Consider the following 18114-nt stretch of genomic DNA (forward strand, 5'->3'; position numbering starts at 1 on the left):
CCTATATATAGGTACATGTAGGCAGCTAATGCAACCTCGGAGCCTAAGGTAGGCTCAATCGCGACCTTGGATTTAAATGGGCTGTGATGGGTCTTATGATGCCGTTCGAATTTGCATCCTACACCTGAAAATACATCTACCTATATACCTAACTTACGATAGGCTCTTGTACCTTGGAGACTGCTTCGCTTTGAAGAGTCTGTATTAGAATAGCCTGCTTTCTGCTATCCACTGATATATTGCACAACCATGGGCCCGTCTCACCATGGAGCCTCTCTTAGCCAACAATATCCAGCGCCGTCTCTACCAACTTCAAGGCACATTCGCCTGGTATCGTTGCTTCCTGGTAGCAATGATGCGATTATTTGTGAGCTCATCACGGCGGACCTGGATTCAGCTCCCCACTACGAAGCTTTATCGTATACCTGGGGCAACCCTCTGGACTGCCGAAGTATATATATCAAGACGAAAGAATTTGGAGACGCAACGGAATTCCAGGTCACATCAAACTGTTTCTCCGCTCTACGATGCCTACGACTGGCCGATCGACCGCGCATTCTTTGGATCGACGCAGTGAGCATTGACCAGCATAACTTCCCTGAAAGAAACCATCAGGTTACTCTCATGTCCCAGATTTACTCTGGAGCAGCGGAAGTCATCATCTACCTCGGCGAATCCGAGGACAATTGTGATTTGGCAATTGAATTCATCACTGAACTGGACAATCCGGATCTAGAGACAACGACATCGCTCAGTTATCCCAGGTCCGAGCCATTACTTTTGGCCCTGAGAAGCTTCTTCAACCGGCCGTGGTTCAGCAGAGTGTGGGTGATCCAAGAGGCTACACTCTCAAACAGAGCTACAATCTACTGCGGTGACAAGGTGTTTCCTTGGTCTGCAGTAAGAAGCTTCCAACAATGGAACGCGAGCCAGAAATGGTTGGGGAGGCTCCCATTCGTCGTAACCTCTTCAAGAGCATCTCTGACCAAATCGAGGCCTGAAAGGACGATGCTACAGGCTCTCATTGAAACAAGATACTGCGCGGCAACGGACCCGCGCGATAAGATATATGGCTTGCTGCCGCTTCTGCAGGCTTTTGACCAAGAGCTCAATCTCACGCCGCAATATGAAGACTCGGTAGCTAAAGTCTACACAGATTGTGCAGCAGTTCTGATGACGCAGGAGCGGTTTGATTTGGTGTTGTGTGCCGTACAAGGCGGATCGGATCGCAACGACCTGCCGTCTTGGGTGCCAGATTGGAGAAGTGAGCCCAAACGAACGATTATTGGAGAGAATGATGACATTCCACATCACAGCGCTTGGGCTTCTAACGATGTCTCGGGATACTCCATGCGGTTGACTTTATCAACACCAGAGCCAGTGCTACACATGGCAGGCTATTCATGCGGCAAGGTAATGAAAGTGGGATCTGCATACCTTGCCGGTCAAGGCCCATTTTCCTCTGGATGAATGGAAGGCCTTATTGGACAAGGAGCCTACACAATCTCTAGATGCTGACCCGGACGAGGCTTCTTACGCCGTTGAGGGTTTCTACGCCGTCATATGCGCTGCCGGTTTTGCTGAGCCTTTGGCCATTCATCAATTTGTGGAAGGGGAAAAAGAGTCTGCAAAAGGCAAACAGGGATCAAGCTGGGAAGCTCTCGTTTGCCGCGCATTATTGCGTAAAAGAGCGGATGGGAGCCCATCGGGCAACAACAGCGCTTTGTCTTTGCGAGATATCCCGTTCCGTCAAGCGGGGGTTCTTTTGCCGCCGACCTATCGGATCTATGTTCAGAGAGTCTTGCAACATTGCCACTCGCGCCGCTTCTTCGTTACCGACACTGGGTTTATGGGATTGGGTCCGGAGGAGACTCAAATTGGAGACGACGTTTATGCAAGTGTCGGAGCCAAGATACCGTTCGTGCTCCGAGAGGTCGACAGCGGTTCTAAGCAGCAGGGGACCAGTCGGTTTCGACTTGTTGGAGAGTGCTATTTGGAGAGCAGAACGTGGACGAAACTTGAAAGCGAGCCACGGTATTTCGATATTATATAATATGCTGCCCATGTAGAGCGTGGATAGTACATCTCCTGATGAAGAGGATATACATGTCATCTCGGTTGATATCCTGCCCTATATTAGGCCAGGAAGCGATGTGGCTACTATTGATGCATTGGCAACATGAGATTGCCATGGCAAAACAGCTTTTAGTTGTAAAAAGAAAGAGAGGAAAGAACAAGGTGATGTGTTTTGTAGATTTGTAGATATACGTATAATGGTACAGTGGTGCATTTCTGGCCTCATAGACAAAACCATATAAACGATAATATTATAAACTGAAGCACATAATGCCATAGGTAGTAGAAGATTTGGGGTCCCGTGAAGCACTCTTCTCGAGATTAATATCTTCCAGTTTATGTATCCCAAGGGTCCAAATTTGGAGTTAGATGATTCCCTTTTCGGAAGCAACTGAACCAACAGTTTAGATACGTACCTATGGGATAATGTGATGAGATATTCGCGGAATATTCCGCATTCTGCCTTGTACTTTCCCTGCCTTAAACGCATCCCTACCTGGTAGCTTTAGTTAAATCCCGGAAATTGATAACCCCTCATTCAACCTGATCATTTGGGTCATTCTTAATAACAGAATAAAACTCCTCCTACCTACAATACAACGTAATAGGAGAACCATCCGAATTCTTTCTAACCCCATCGGCTTTCCAGCCACACATCTCATGATGGCTACTCGGCCCTCTAGCCGCGACGAATTCGGGGTTGCCTTGGTTTGTGCATTGCCGCTTGAATACAATGCCATCTCATTGCTCTTCGACGAGTTCTGGGATGAAGACGATGATCGGTATGGAAGGGCTATTGGAGACCTAAACACTTACACCACTGGACGCTTCGGCAACTTCGACGTCGTCCTTGTTCTTTTACCAAATACGGGGAACGTCAGTGCGGCTAGTGCGACGGCAAGCCTCCGGTCAAGCTACCCGGGTTTAAGGCTTGTCATTTTAACTGGAATCTGTGGGGGGGTGCCTTTTTCAGGCACGGGAGATGAGATTCTTCTTGGTGATGTGATCATCAGCAGAACTGTGATCCAATATGACTACGGCAGACAGTATCCCGATAACTTCAAAACAAGAGACACCACAGAGGATAGCTTAGGTCGGCCGAACAAGGATATCCGTAGTCTTATCACCTTCCTTGAGACGGAGCGTGCACGAGAGCGACTTGAGACACGAGCTACCGACTTCCTCAAACAGATTCAGGATCTTCCTCCCAAAGGGAGTCGGTGGCGAGCAGATATCTACAAATATCCCGGAACTCGCAGCGATAGGTTGTTCGAGGCGAACTACCGCCATAAGCATTATTTTTCGTCACAATGCATCTGCGCGAAGTGCCACGAAATGGAAGATGCTGTCTGCGAGGGATCTCGAGACTTGGCGTGCGATGTAGTGGGGTGCGATGATCAACATATGATCAAGCGAAAGCGTCTTGAGACGAATCGAGCGTCCAAACAGCAAAGCTTTGGGGAAGAATTTCAGACACCGTCCATCTTCATTGGACGAGTCGGCTCAAGTAATAGAGTGGTCAAATCGGGCAAGCACCGTGATGAGATCGCCAAGCATTACGATGTCCTGGCGTTTGAAACGGAGGCGGCTGGAGTCTGGGATGAGCTTCCATGCATCATTGTCAAGGGCGTCAGTAATTACGCAGACGGCCACGGGAACAAACATTGGCAGGATTTCGCAGCTGCAACGGCCGCGTGTGTCGCTAAAGCTCTGGTGGAACAATATCCAAAAACAGACAAGACATTCAGGGCCCAGATTGAACAGCAGATGAAGGAATTGATGGAAAATAAAGAAAGTAATAAATGCCTTCACGATCTACGCCAAACAGACCCCCGCGATGACAAGACGCGCATTCAGCGTACCAAAGGTCACTTGCTTAGAGAATCATATCGTTGGATACTCGACCACACCGACTTCAAGAAATGGCGATATGACTCCCAATATAGTCTGCTTTGGATCAAAGGAGACCCTGGGAAGGGAAAGACTATGCTTCTGTGCGGCATTATCGATGAGATAGAGGAATCTACCACTACACAATGTCTATCCTACTTCTTTTGCCAGGCTACCGAACTACAGCTCAGTAACGCAACGGCGGTATTGCGGGGCCTCATATACATGATCCTTATGCAACGCCCAGCGCTTATCTCACATGTGCGAAAGAAGTATGACCATTCAGGTAAGAAGCTTTTTGAAGACGGCAATAACTGGGAAGCATTGTCAAAGACTCTATTGGCAATACTAAACGACCCAAGCTTGACTGATGCAATTCTAATCATTGATGCACTCGATGAGTGTGTTAAAGGATTGTCGCATCTTCTCGATTTCATCAACGAAGCTTCTTGTTCAAGTCGCGCCAAATGGATTGTTTCAAGCCGTAACTGGCCGATTATTGAGGAGAGTCTTGAGGATGCCATGCATGGAGTAAAGCTATGCCTTGAGTTAAACGAGAGTTTAGTTTCTGCTGCTGTCCAATCCTTTATCCGATACAAGGTGCAGCATCTAACCAAGAAGAAGAGCTACGATAAAGATACGCAAATTGAAATCGAACAGTATCTAATGTCCAACGCTCATGGCACGTTTCTTTGGGTAGCTCTTGTCTGCCAAGAGTTAGCAGATCCTAGAGTCCGAAAACGGCATACGCTCCAGAAGCTGAAGTCATACCCCTCAGGACTTGATCCTTTATATAAGCGTATGATGGAGAATATTTATGATTCACTTGACGCGGAAATTTGCCGACAGATCTTGGCTATCACTTCAGTCGTATACCGCCCAATTACGTTATCTGAGCTGAGCTGTCTCATGGAGTCACATATTGATAACGACGACGACGAACTGAAAGAGATCATTGGGTTTTGTGGCTCATTCTTGACTATTCGAGAAGAAACGATTTACTTTATACATCAGTCGGCTAAAGACTTTTTGCTTGAGAAGGTGCCCGATCAAATTCTGGCCTTGGGCATTGAACACCAGCACCATACTATCTTCTCCAGATCGTTGAATCAGCTAATTAATTTACTACATCGTGATATCTACATTCTGGGTTTCTCAGGCTTCTCCATCGAACATGTTTCTTCACCTGATCCTGATCCCTTGGCTCCAATCCGCTATTCTTGCATCTACTGGATCGACCACCTCCTTGCCTCGGAACATACGCGGGAACTAACTCATGGAAATATGCCTAGAAGCGAAGACATGATCAACACATTCTTTGAGAGAAAATACCTATACTGGTTGGAAGCTCTCAGTTTACTACGAAGTATGTCAGAAGGCGTACTGGCAATGCAGAAGCTGGTAAGTGTGGATCCTAACCAAATATTCCGTATAAAGCTCTAATATCTCCAAGCAAAAATTACAGATGCCACAGCTTACAGAGCTGCTTGAAGATGCGAATCAATTCATCCGTTTGCATAGACAAGCGATAGAGTCTGCTCCATTGCAAGTGTATGCATCTGCGCTTGTCTTTAGTCCTTCACATAGTAGGGTGAGACAGCTCTTTGTGGCCGAAGAACCGGAATGGATCCTTACGAAACCAATTATGGAGAAGCGCTGGCACGCCTATTTGCATCACACGCTTGAAAGTGACAGTCATTTGGTCGCCTTCTCCCATGACTCGGCACTCATAGTATCGGGCTCGTGGAACGGCTCAATTCAAATCTGGCGTACTAGTGCAGGCGACTGTGTGCGAGAGCTTGAGGGCCATAAAGACAGAATCACATCAGTTGCCTTCTCTCATGAGTCGAAACTCATAGTATCAGGCTCGTGGGATAGAACAATCCGACTCTGGTGCACTAGTACAGGCAACTGTTTGCGAGTGCTCATGGGCCATGAAAAACCAATCACATCAGTTGCCTTCTCCCATGACTCGGCGCTCATAGCATCAGGCTCAATTGATAAAACAATTCGGCTCTGGAGTACTTCTACAGGCGATTGCATACGGGATTTTAAGGCTAAAGGCGAATTCACAATCGCACTCGCCTTTTCACCTGATTCGGCGTTGGTGGCATCATGCTCAGTCCGTGGAATCATTCAGCTATGGCGCACTACCACAGGCGATGATCATGGAGTCCCATCGGTTGCTTATTCGCATGACTCGGCACCTATAGTTTTAGCTGATTCTGATACCCGTCTTTGGGACGTTGATACGGCCAATCATTTACGTATAGGAACGGCGAATTCTCTCAGGAGTGCTGCCTTCTCTCATGACGCAAACCTTATAGCAGTTTCAATATATTACGAAACACCGCAAATCTGGCACACTGTTACAGGCAAGTGTGTACATGAGCTACAGGGACCTAACAATAAGGACACGGCGGTTGCCTTTTCACATGACTCCAAACTTATAGCATCTGCGTCGGTGGATAATACAATTTGCATCTGGTCTGTTGATACAGGCAATTTTGTGCAAAGGCTTAAAGGCCATGGCAATGACATCTTATCAGTTGCCTTCTCGCACGACTCGAAGCTTATAGCGTCGGCTTCAGAAGATAAAACAACCCGACTTTGGCGCGTTGACACAAATGGCTTTCAACAGGAAGACCCGGCGGTCATTATATCTGAAAGCACATTATTTGTCTTCTCAAACGACTCGACACTCGTGGCATCTGTCTCGGGAAAGATCATCTCGCTCTGGTGCCCTCATACAGGCAGATGTACGCAGGAGCTCAAGGGCCATAGCGAGGAGGTTGTGTCAATTGCATTCTCGCATGACACGGCACTTATAGCATCATTTTCAAGAGATGGCAGTGCCAGGCTGTGGTGCACTGATACAGGCGACTGCATGCTGAAGCTATCACGCCTTAATAGATCCAGGAAGGGGTCATTTGGCTCAGTTGCGTTCTCACATAATTCTGCTGTTATAGCAGCAGGCCCTCTGGACAACGGCAGTATCCAACTCTGGAGTGTCGTCGACGGCAAATTCTTATTTGAGATACCCGGTGAAGATCCTTTTGTCTTCTCGCATGACTCCTCCCTTATCGCGTCACTACACTTGGAGACTGAGAATGTTCGACTGTGGTGCACTACTACAGGCGACCTTGTGCAAGAGCTACAAAGCAACATTGACGTTGCAATCCAGTCAATTGTTTTCTCCCGTGACTCATCGCTCCTAGCGGCAATTGCAGGGGAGGAGCTTAAAATCTGGAGCGTTGCTTCGGGCGAATGCATACAAACGCTTCGAAACCCGAATGATATGCTGGAGTCGGTCACCATCTCGCATGACTCAGCGTTGGTGGCTGCATTGACAGATACTAGTAGTAACACCATCGCAGTCTGGCGCATCGACACGGGCGACCTCGTGCAATGCGTCGACCTCGATTGCGTCCTCCATTGGTATTCCAGGAATCTGTCATTCGCAAAGGACAAGTTAGAAATCCTTACTAGTATTGGTGTCGTGGCTATCGACGGCACTGAAGGCTCTATTGAATGGATTCCACGTCCGCCTCATTTGGTCGGCCTCGGCATTAATAACGATCGCGGCTGGATTATGTGGAATAATTATGATATCCTCAGGTTACCAGCCGAATTTCATGATTCTGGCTCTGCTATATCAGGGTCTACCGTTGCTATTAGAACTGCATCAGGACGGGTTATTTTCATCCGTTTATCGGCTGATGAACTGTCAAATTTATACGGCGGGATGATGGCAGTTTGACATAGTGATCCTCGAGGCTCTCGGCCTCTCGTGAAAATATTTCTCAATCATGTGACCATTCATCTCTATCCATTTCTTTTGATTAGCCTGTTACAGCGAAAATATATTAATAGTTGGTATAAGTGGTGCTATGTAACACAATCTGTCGGCAGTATGAAGTTAGAAAAACGCACTACCGGTAACATCGCCAGAATGGCCTGTCAACGCACACTCCTCGAGGCCGGTTACCACATCGTACAGCCTCAATGTGTGATCAGTCAAACCGGCCACAATCTTCCTACCGTCGGATGAAAAGGCTACGCTCTTGACATTGCTGGGTTGGCATATGGGCACACGCTCTTCCTTGGCGCTTTCCGCATCCCACAGACGCACAGTACAATCAGTGGACCCCGTTGCAATCTTGCTTCCGTCTGGCGAAAAGGCAATGCTGTTGATGGCGCCAGAATGACCCGAAATAATCGACTTGGCCTGGCTAGTTGTAGCATCCCAGACTTGTACAGTACCATCAGTACTTCCCGATGCCATCTGGCGGCCGTTCAAGGAGAAGACGAGGCTGGTGATGGCATTGGAGGGGCCGGAAAGGGCTTCTTGTGTGCTGGTCGCTATATCCGACATCCATATCCCATTATCCCTAGTTCCAGCTATGATTCTCTTGCCATCGAGAGAGAAGGCAACACAAGTAACAGCGTGATTAATCGTGTGGGCCCGGGAGCCGTAGTACCCATAGGCAGCGCTGGCGGTAGAGTGCGAAAGTATACACTCCTGCTGGCCTGTTGCCAGATCCCACACCAGGACCGTACCGTCATCGGACCCAGAAGCAAGCTTAGTCCCATCGTAGGAGAAGGCAACGCTTTTGATTGCACTGGAATGGCCGGTGAGCAACCGCGTTTGCCGGCCCGTTGTCGTGTCCCATAGCCGCACGATCTGATCAGTTGAACCGGAGGCAATCGTCTTGCGATCAGGTGAGATCGCGACGCTGGTAACGGCTTCTGAATGGCCGACGAGTGTATATTCTTCTTTGCCAGTGGTAGCGTCCCACACCCGTAAGGTGTGATCGTTAGATGCTGAGACGATCTTGTTCTGACTTGTCAATCCACCTGTCCTGTCCTCAGTATTGTTCACTTAAAACGAAATTTAGCTGATGGCTGCTTTCTAGTCTAGCGACAGACAGACTTACAGGTCTCGAGAAGTTTCTGTATTGTGCTCAAATCTTGTTCGCTTGCCCCTATAATAAACGACAAGAGTTTCGTTCTTACAATGTCATCCTTGCTTTGTGGGAAAGTCCCAAATGCGGCGTAATATGCGTCTTGAGCTCGTTGGAAGTCATTCGCACTCTCGATGCGGCCGGAAGTTGGAGAAGTCATAGTTATGGCGAGAGCGGGCTGCAAACAAATGTATAAAGTATGTGTAGCTTTGACTAGGTCATAAGATTAAGAACGAGATTGCTCATTTAGATCGAAACCGCATTAAGCTAATGTGCTATAAACGTCTCATCTATTTGTCTGGGTGCCTGAGCGTACATGTACATGTAGCTTTGGTGAAGAAAGCGGGGTTGTAATAAGTGCGGAGTAGATGCATCTTCAAGCGTGCCCCGGCATGTATTCGAAAGATGCTGGCACTTTATACGCTGCAAACTTTGGTCAAAGCGAGCCGTAGATAAAAAGGGTGAACAACCCAGTCTTTGTTCTTATATTTATACTATGATGATTAAGAAGCCGACGCAGCTACCGGAGAGCCTCTCAGGGGTTCAGTAAAGGGAGAATTGATGGTAATTGGCCTTTACAATCAAGGTTTGAAAGTATGTTATTATAAGCGCGCCATGGCGTTTTCTAGTCATTTGGTGATTTTTTGGATGAAGATTTTTTTGGTGAAGATAAAAGAAAGAAGGAAAACCCACTCGTCCCGTCAGTAGAGAACGCCATCAGCGCACAATTACGTAGCTTTCATAGAGCATATCAAAGTATAAAAAGGACCGATCCCTTTACATTTCAAGTTACCACTTCTCAGACAAGTTTCAGGTATTTCAAAATGCATTGCTTACGGTTTCTATGTCGACTGCTAGGCAAAGGCCGCCACCATCACAGGGACCACGACCAAGATAACCCCAACGCAGTTATTCTCCAGCTTCCGCTAGACCTTCTCCTCCTTATTACTGATCAACTGGCTTTACATGATAAATTCCTCCTTTCACACACCTGTAAAACACTTCGGCAGGTTACATGTCAAGACTGGGCTATCGAGGTCTCGCGACTCTCCTTTGAAGATCAGATTGGGTTTTGGGCAGGGCTGGCCTACAGTTTACCAAACCGCTGGGCCTGTCTGAAATGCTGTCAGCTGCATCCTATTGATACCTCAGATGTGCCACGAGCCTACTGGGCCATTAGTGCTAGGGATGTCCCTTGCACCGTTGACATGTCTCGAGGAGTTGAAATCGAAGCGTACTCTGTCCAGCACTACCATGTACAGTTTGCCCTCAAGCTCTCTCGCCTGGGCAATATACACCGGAGATATCTCAAGGCACTGATGAAACCTTATACGTGTACGAGGAAATCACCCATACCGCCACTTGCAGAGTCTTATACCGCAGAGCCCAGGATTATCAATAAACGCTTTATCCTACGTGAAGAGTGGAAGTTTCGCAATAATACCAGTAGTGCTATACCAATTTTCCCGGACGAACACGACTTATTTCCCTCAGTCTGCCCGCACATGGACATGTTGTATGGCGGGCCTGCGAGGTCTCGCTTTCGGAAGGAATCGTCTATTCGTCAGATGGGTATGCGGCAGCTCGAGGAGCACGTCCTGCTTAAAGAAGTTACTTTGCTTGAGGAAGGCATTGCTTCAGCTTGCGAATCCCCAGGCCAGTGGATATTCAATTCTTGTCTGCACTGTGCTACAGATATCGCAGTTATGATTTCTACAGATGAGCGAGAGGGAACAATCCGGGCTTGGCACGATTTTGGGATAGAAGGGTCACCTATGGATATTAGTTGGAAGGCACATGTGAGAGATCAACACGCATATTGGCTTGACCTAGGCCCTTATCTGGATTATCCTCATGGTAGTATCCGGGAGTTATGGTTAGAGGGAGCCTCTCATGGGACGGGGACTGGTCAGTCAACGCTACGGAGCGTCTTTAAGAAGCCGATAGATGGCCTGAGTAAAGTATAGATTCCTGCTTTACTTGTTTGATTGGGGAAAATACTCAAATTGAAAACACCTTTAACGAGATAAATAAGCCATTACTAGCATATTAGTACATCTAGTTAGATAGATGACCACCTCTGAGCAATGGCTGTTTATATGTTTTGTGCATTCTTGGTCTTTTAGCTTCAACAACATGCCCCTTATAAACTGATCCATTACATTAACAGGCACATACGACCATAGGTAGTGGAGAATTCGGGGTCCCGTTAAGTTCTTTACTGCAGTTTAATGTCTTCTGTTTATTGCGCCCCAGGGTTCTAAAAAGCAAGTCTCTGGTTTCCGTTTTTCCAAGACCCATGAACTTGCGTAATGACGCTAATTCAGAAAAAAAAAGGGAAATGTTATCTAGCATCCTAAATTCGTTATCCAACACCCTAGCGACTGCGTGGAATTTAAGTATTAGAATAGGATGTAAAAAGAATATGAATAAAAGCTACCTTTATACTACTATCACTACTTTCTGCTACTATTACTACTTTGTGCTACTACCGCTACTTTCTTCTAGTATCTACCATTATAAATATATTCTTCTAGTATCTGCTGCTATTGCAGTTTTTCTCTAGTATCTGAGGTTATTCTTTAGTCCGTATAGCTTTCATATAAGACATGGGATACTGGATAACAAACTTGGGTGGCTGAATAACTGCTCCCGAAAAAAAGCACTAGAAGACAACTGGCTTGGGGACTATCTGTAAGAGTTCACCATTGTGCTCATGCTGGCCATATAGCTCCCGAATGCTTCCAGGCCGGTGATAGATTTTTGTCGTCTCGCGTACTATCGCCGCCCACTCTGAATCATATACTGATCCTTCCGGACCTAAATCTTGCCATATGCATACAGTAGCTCGCTTTGGTGATGCCTGTACAGAGAAATCTGTTCCACAAGAAGAGCAGGATTCAAAAATTGGAGTATTCGCTGGCGCTGCGAAAGCCAAGTATATAATCTTCCCTAGATGCATCCTATGATCTCTCGACAAGGAAAATACACCCAGGGCAGTCAGATGAGGACAAATTTGAATCCAATCTATAGACTGTTGTGATATAAGATTACTTCCAACCCCAAGATAAGTCTGGACGGTAAGAAGTAAATATCTTCCATCTACAACCTTAGGGTAAAAAGAGCGTTTGAGTTGAATGCCTTCAGCTACGCGAATACTGATGGCGTGATGTGCTGTAAGAAGTCTTTTGAGATGTTTCTGATGTGCTCTCTTTGAGCTATTCAATCGAGCGTACTTGAGCGTGAGTTCAATGTGTCTATGCGATGCAGAATGTTGATAATTAAAAAATATGCGGGATTCGCTGTGTTCATCGGAACTCCAATCGTAGCCATCTCCACATCTTGGTCTATATAACCAAGATGATGGCGTATCCCACCTGTTAGTTGGATGAAGTTTGCAACATTTGGCACAAACCCATCGATCAGGCAGAGACCTGGCGAGATGAGTGAGATAGATCAGTCTGTGCTCCATTGTAACCAGGATCACTCCCCTCCCGGCAACGAAGTTTCGATGAACGATTGCTCGTAGGGCCCGACAGGTTTGGTAGACGAGTAGTCGACTGTAAGGAGGAAGGAAATGAAATATGTTAAGAAGCAGTTCGACTGGCAGCTGAAGTATAGGGCTGTTCTGAGATTGGCACTCAGGCGCGCGCCATACGAGGCCGGTAAGGTATTTGACGATGTTCATGGCAGAACGTTTTCTTTTCTTTTTCTTTTCTGTCTCTTAAGAGAGAATATTTGGGAAGAGGAGGTGGAGGATTCGATTGGGGCTGATATGGTATGTATTTATAATATCGGGTGTGGGCCGATTTGCCCCGAGGCAACCCAGAACTCGATATTCGAAACCTTCTTTAGGATCGGATTCATAGGATTAAAGGCAAAATGAGATGGGGTTATAGAGTTTTAGGTACCTTCATGTCGGTATGTAGTTCATAAATGGGGTGGCTTCTTGGGTAGGTACATATACTCACAGAATTAGAGGAATAGAATACCTGCCTAGGTATATATCTACCTAGGGCATCTATAAACATTCATAAACAGGTAGCTGTATAGTATATATACTAATCTACGTGATAGAGGCCATTGTACTAAGGCGGGACACACGAGGATACAAACCTGGGCAGTTACAATGCATAAAATTCCTTCAAGGCAGATCAAAGCGCCTCCATTTTCCAAAGTTGGGAACTCTAAGCCTCGTTGCCCTTGGGTAGATATGAGTACCAAAGTATCTATATGATCTAAAGTAGGTAATGCAAAGTTCTAAGATTATGAAGTATAAGTAGTGGGATTAATGTGCTCCAATGTAAAACAAAAATTGTGCTACTCCAGGTCCACAAACTCAGCAGTAACACGCCAAAGCGGAAAAACATACCAAAACTCATTGATACCACCCCAAACCCTATAGTTTCGACAGACAAATTCAAGCCGTCTCGCAGAACTGAGCAATGACGCTGTTTTCATCTGCTCTCCAGTTGCATATGGTGCTACCAATGTATGCAATGGCGCCGATCAGGTCGTCTCGAAATGTGGAGGGATTTCTGTTAAAGGCTTCTTTCACTTGTTCTGCCAAAGTAAAACCGTACCATTCATTCTCGGTATTATGATGTTACAACATAAGGAGAGTTTACATTGATGAACCCCTTTGAGCGTTCGTTCTCACGTCTTTTCTGTCAGGCCTTTACCCAGACGGAGACCGGTGTTATGTTATGGGGAAAAGCTGACAACGTCGTGACGGCAGTACCAGCAGCAGAGGCAGTTCCATGTTCACCAGCAGGAAGCGCGGCAATGAACTATGTTGAAGGAGTTGTCATCGCCTTAAGAAAATGAATTGCTGTCCGTGGGAGACTGAGTGAAGTCGTGGGAGACTGAGTGAAGTCGTGGGGTCCCGCATGCAAATAATCCAGCATGGCGAGTGCAGTGGTTTGTTCATGGGGCAGGGCACTGATCTACGCAATCTTGTACGAATTGCGGCTGTTGGGATCTTTAGGGTGGATCCGCCGACATGATTCAGATGGTTTCAAGCTGATATAGATGAGTCAAGATAATGTAGTAATGCAATGTTTGGCAATGTTTAGCAGCCCATTGCCCGAAACCAAAGCAGTTTATGTAGATCAAATGTGCAACCCAGTAAAACCGTTGAATGTAACCCCGATGGCAGTCCCAACTTTATGCCGACTGCTATTGGTGCGTGATTTCTCATATTGTGTACGGCATCAAAATACGACGCCTCTGCATATGTTATCTTTGGAGACTGCCGAGAGAGGGAAAACGATCATTTACGGGGCAGGGCCGCATTGGTATCCAGATCATCGTATTTGCAGGGCATGAACAGATGTGCTCCGTAGTTGGGTGTGAATCCCAGCTGGTAATTAGGCATACAGTAATAGCCAATGCAATGAACTGGTGAGCCTCTTGGTCAACACCAAATTTGTATGCATGATTTCTCTCCCCTCAACTCTTTGTCTGTCATTGACGATGCCTACTCTTAGGACAATTACCCGCCTGAATCGATCACATACGACCACAGGTAGTGGAAAATTCGGGGTCCCGTCAAGCACTTCTCTTGAGTGTGATGTCTTCCATTTTTTGCATCCCGAGACTCCAGATTTGGAGTTACATGATTCCGTTTTTGGAGGACAATGAACCCCGCGCTGAGAAATTTATCACTATCAAGTCACCTGACCCAACCTAAAAAACCGTGATTACACTGACCGTTTTTACACACGGCAGCAGTTCCGACATCGGTGGTGTTCGTGCTTCCCGACATTTACGGGCATGGCAAGCTATTAGGCTTACACCCCTCCAGTACAAGGGCCGGTGTAAATCTCAACCAATATAACAGCGACATATAGTGGCCCTGGTTGCTCGACGGGGTCTCCTGACAATTGATAGAAGAGCAGGCCGTCCCGGAGGAGCTTGATTAACGACATAGAAGCGATCGCGCTCGGAAGCGACTACTAGAGATTTCAACAAAATTAAATCAAGCTATTGTGTTATGGCTACCGTTTACTCGGCCGGGCGAGCTGGAGTCCTAGCCCCTTTAAAGCCCCTAAGCAAACTATAAGTAACGCCATTCACTCCCAGACTGCGACATCTGGGAGTGATTCCATACGGACTGGCGTATAAATATTAGCTTCACTGTCCTGCGGATTCTTGCCTCTTCCATCAGTGCACCCACACTGACAACTCGCCGCCGTTTGTACGTTGTCACGGCTAATTATATCGGTCCCTTTACCCGACCCACTTAATTTTTCCACTTTCTCCCAGTGGACTCTCTTCACAAGTCCTGTCCAGACGATGATAACGCACATAGCCACGTCTGCACATGTTTCAACGGAACATGCCCTTGTCTCGTCAAGTTCTTCAATAGCGTCTTCAAGAATAGCTAGGACATTAGGAGTTGGCATCAAATATGTCGGGCATGGTGAAGAGGTACACTGCTGCTTTTGGCGTTGGAGGCTGTTCGAGTAAGTTGCCCTTACTCTAATCACGCATGCGTCAAAGACCTCCTTGCGTCTGGTGTCCGAGGTTGTAACAGACCAGTGATAGACGGCACCTCCTAGCGCTAGCAGAGATTCCAAAAGTGTTGTAAGCTTAGCTAATTGTATCACAATCTCTCTAGTGCGGAGGCCCAAGTTGCTGAAATCAATGCTCCGTTGTTCTTGCATCAATTGATGGAGTCTTCTTTGCTTGCTTCCGAAAAGGGGTACATCTCCTTTAATAGTTTTGTCCCACTGTTCCATGACCTTATTCATAAGCATATTGAATAACTCTATTAATTTCTCCCAATCTGTGTCAGTGGCTTGGGGTGCCTGGCCAACTGTGAATGCCACCGCCCTGATTAGTGGGGAAGTTGCCATAGGTACAAGCCCTCCGAAGGCGATTCGCGTAACTGCTTCGCACCAGCTCCCGGCAACTTTTCGCTCAAGGCTAGTTTCCTCGAGAGTCCAACTATGTATTTGAATGTCGCCAGTGTCAGAGTCAGATACAGTGCCCTTACCATAATAGTAGTTAATCTTTAAGTGGCCAGGCAATCGATGGATGTAAGTCTCATTGGGGATAGGCTTCGGAGGATTGTCATGGATTGATGACCCTTCTCTGAGGCATGCTAGGACATCCTCCGTAATGAAGATAGTTTGGACTTCGTCACCACGGAACGCAAATGGTAAGCACCCGCAAGCCATGTGTTTTGCAAACAGCATTGAATATCCGCCACCCGCAATTAGTTGTGTGAGTTGGCGTCGATGGTAAGTGAGCTTGAGCTTCGTCCAACAGTCGTCTGCCTCTGAGGATAAGAGAGTTCCGAAAGCGCCTATTCCGTGAGGTAAGAAGTGCTCCGTCTCCTCGAGTTCCAGTCCGAGTCCAATAGACAACGCCGAAATCTCCTCTTCGGACACTTCGATGCAGGGTTTGCCAGCGTGAATTCTCACGGGTTCAAATTCATTCGCCCGAATCTCAGGAAAATGTCGAGTAGCTCCGTTAATTTCAAGAGTCTCAAGCTCAATGTGGCTGCTAATTAAAATAGGACCGACAGGTTTAAAGCTTCCTATTCTGTTTGTATAACCTTTGCCATTTTTTATGAGCGTCCACGGATAATATAGGAGGTGTCGATCGATCGTTTGAACTTCATCCTCCTTAAGTGTAATGCGATGCGGATAAAGTTTTGATAATCCAACAGCAGAAAGAAAACTAAACAACCGGAATTGTATCTATACCACATTAGGACCATGATACTGAAGAGGGCAGCTTTGGTATTTTGTTACGTACGTGTGCAATGCACTGGAACTTAGGTCGGTACATTTTGCTCCATACCTTTTCCTTGGCGGCGTCTAGAATTTGTGTGACATATCTTATAGACCGTAGATCCAAACCTTCCAAGTTCCATTGCGGAGTACAACTCTTAACTGGCCATTCTTGAGCCCATATACATTCCTCGAAAAAGGCTTCATAAAGAGGTCTCCATGTAACATGTCGGCGATTATATGGAACCCACTCAAACATGGCCGAAGTAAACACACCATAATCTCCAGCTCTCATGATACTGGAGACTGTCGGGAGACGAGGTTTTGGTGTCTTTCCGATGAAAAAAGGCCACAGCCTTCGTCTTTCACCCGGGATATCGGCGACAAAACATCCCATTTCCTCCTCATCTTGGCAGACAGATCCTAGGTGTGCAGTTGAGCGGCGAAGACGGAGCACCCACTGAGCGGCCCAGACGCCGTATATTACACCAGCGACCGTGAAGAAAGATGCCACCCATCCGATGACGGACTCAGACTTGTAGTACCCAAGGGGGCCGTCTTTCCATTCCATGATAAATAGACAGATTATTTAGTCTTTTTGTTGCGGGTGAAGGGGTTGGAAAATATTCTGATCTTATGTTTGAAATAAGCGTACTTTAAATTGGGAGTTTCGTCAATCCCAAGGGGAAACGGGAAAGTTTTAATTTATATCAAGTTTAGAGGTTAAATTTCATCCTATAACTGAATCACTTAATCCACATTTACAAAAAGAAGCATTCCAATTCTACTTAATCATAAGATCTTAATGCTACTTATTGCTTTTCTCGACCTTAATTAGGCGTTCGAGTTTCTGACTTACAGACTCTGAAACAGCTGTTAATCTACCACCAACACAAGGCACAGAATAACGTCCCGACTCTAATTTTGTGCAAAACTGTATCTCAAACTGTCAACAGATTTGGTCACTAAGTCTCCATGGCTACCTTATAACTTTATCATCAGCCTGCATTCCATATATCTACTTTTATCAGCTTGCTGTTAGGACCTGGTTCATTGTCACTGTCAGTAATTGTTATGTTACAATTGCGATTATTGGCCCAATCTTTTGCCCTGTTTGGCACTCACGGTATGACGGATCGTATGACAGATCATACCACTTTGCATTCAGCCTGCATTCCATATACCTTCAGCTAATAATCTTAGATTCAATGGTAGTTATTTTGTAACTGTTAGCCTGCATTCTACCGGTATATACTTTTAGCTAATAACTTCAAAAGTCAAAATATATTTTCTTCATATTAGACAGTATTATAGAACATGTTTTTTGACAGAAGGTTATATCACATTAAAGTTATCGCAAACTTTACTACGGATGATTCTACTCACAGGTCGACAACAAACTCAACAAGGCGCTGTCAAGTAAAGTCATCATCCGTCACAAA

General features: G+C 46.3%; 8 protein-coding genes across 8 annotated transcripts; 5 read left to right on the top strand and 3 right to left on the bottom strand.

The window, feature by feature from the left end:
* Window positions 1-81: 81 nt before the first annotated feature.
* On the top strand, window positions 82-1573 carry M431DRAFT_315938 (hypothetical protein). Its single transcript, XM_024914260.1, has one exon. It carries the CDS (start codon window positions 250-252, stop codon window positions 1468-1470), a length of 1221 nt encoding a protein of 406 aa, XP_024779496.1. The 5' UTR covers window positions 82-249; the 3' UTR covers window positions 1471-1573.
* Window positions 1574-1717: 144 nt separating this feature from the next.
* Window positions 1718-2053, top strand: M431DRAFT_75287 (hypothetical protein; the record flags this gene model as incomplete). The annotated part of the gene is made up of 1 exon (XM_024922323.1): window positions 1718-2053. A coding segment is annotated over one exon (336 nt), but the record flags the coding sequence as incomplete, so codon positions are not given.
* Window positions 2054-2739: 686 nt separating this feature from the next.
* On the top strand, window positions 2740-3816 carry M431DRAFT_76304 (hypothetical protein; the record flags this gene model as incomplete). The annotated part of the gene is made up of 1 exon (XM_024922449.1): window positions 2740-3816. A coding segment is annotated over one exon (1077 nt), but the record flags the coding sequence as incomplete, so codon positions are not given.
* Window positions 3817-3855: 39 nt separating this feature from the next.
* M431DRAFT_108380 (hypothetical protein) lies at window positions 3856-7726 on the top strand (the record flags this gene model as incomplete). The annotated part of the gene is made up of 4 exons (XM_024911674.1): window positions 3856-5367; window positions 5420-6092; window positions 6186-6818; window positions 7197-7726. The coding sequence occupies 4 exons, from the start codon at window positions 3856-3858 to the stop codon at window positions 7724-7726; spliced, it is 3348 nt and encodes a 1115-aa protein (XP_024779499.1).
* Window positions 7727-7885: 159 nt separating this feature from the next.
* On the bottom strand, window positions 7886-9338 carry M431DRAFT_108386 (hypothetical protein; the record flags this gene model as incomplete). Its single annotated transcript, XM_024911675.1, has 2 exons — window positions 8904-9338; window positions 7886-8847 (listed from the first exon to the last, which is right to left on the bottom strand). Exons 1-2 carry the CDS (start codon window positions 9088-9090, stop codon window positions 7886-7888), a joined length of 1149 nt encoding a protein of 382 aa, XP_024779500.1. The 5' UTR covers window positions 9091-9338.
* A 416-nt stretch (window positions 9339-9754) lies between these two features.
* Window positions 9755-10897, top strand: M431DRAFT_76941 (hypothetical protein; the record flags this gene model as incomplete). The annotated part of the gene is made up of 1 exon (XM_024922515.1): window positions 9755-10897. The coding sequence occupies one exon, from the start codon at window positions 9755-9757 to the stop codon at window positions 10895-10897; it is 1143 nt and encodes a 380-aa protein (XP_024779501.1).
* A 698-nt stretch (window positions 10898-11595) lies between these two features.
* On the bottom strand, window positions 11596-12653 carry M431DRAFT_545433 (hypothetical protein; the record flags this gene model as incomplete). Its single annotated transcript, XM_024921177.1, has 1 exon — window positions 11596-12653. Exon 1 carries the CDS (start codon window positions 12616-12618, stop codon window positions 11596-11598), a length of 1023 nt encoding a protein of 340 aa, XP_024779502.1. The 5' UTR covers window positions 12619-12653.
* A 2351-nt stretch (window positions 12654-15004) lies between these two features.
* On the bottom strand, window positions 15005-17243 carry M431DRAFT_478838 (hypothetical protein; the record flags this gene model as incomplete). Its single annotated transcript, XM_024915711.1, has 2 exons — window positions 15005-16639; window positions 16698-17243. The coding sequence occupies 2 exons, from the start codon at window positions 17241-17243 to the stop codon at window positions 15005-15007; spliced, it is 2181 nt and encodes a 726-aa protein (XP_024779503.1).
* Window positions 17244-18114: the final 871 nt, after the last annotated feature.

Source organism: Trichoderma harzianum (assembly GCF_003025095.1).
Source record: "Trichoderma harzianum CBS 226.95 unplaced genomic scaffold M431scaffold_2, whole genome shotgun sequence".
In the NCBI taxonomy this organism is placed as follows: domain Eukaryota; kingdom Fungi; phylum Ascomycota; class Sordariomycetes; order Hypocreales; family Hypocreaceae; genus Trichoderma; species Trichoderma harzianum.

What these genes read in the sequence shown, in the direction of transcription:
- M431DRAFT_315938 (XM_024914260.1), top strand. Translation starts at nt 250, where the DNA reads ATGGGCCCGTCTCACCATGGAGCCTCTCTTAGCCAACAATATCCAGCG.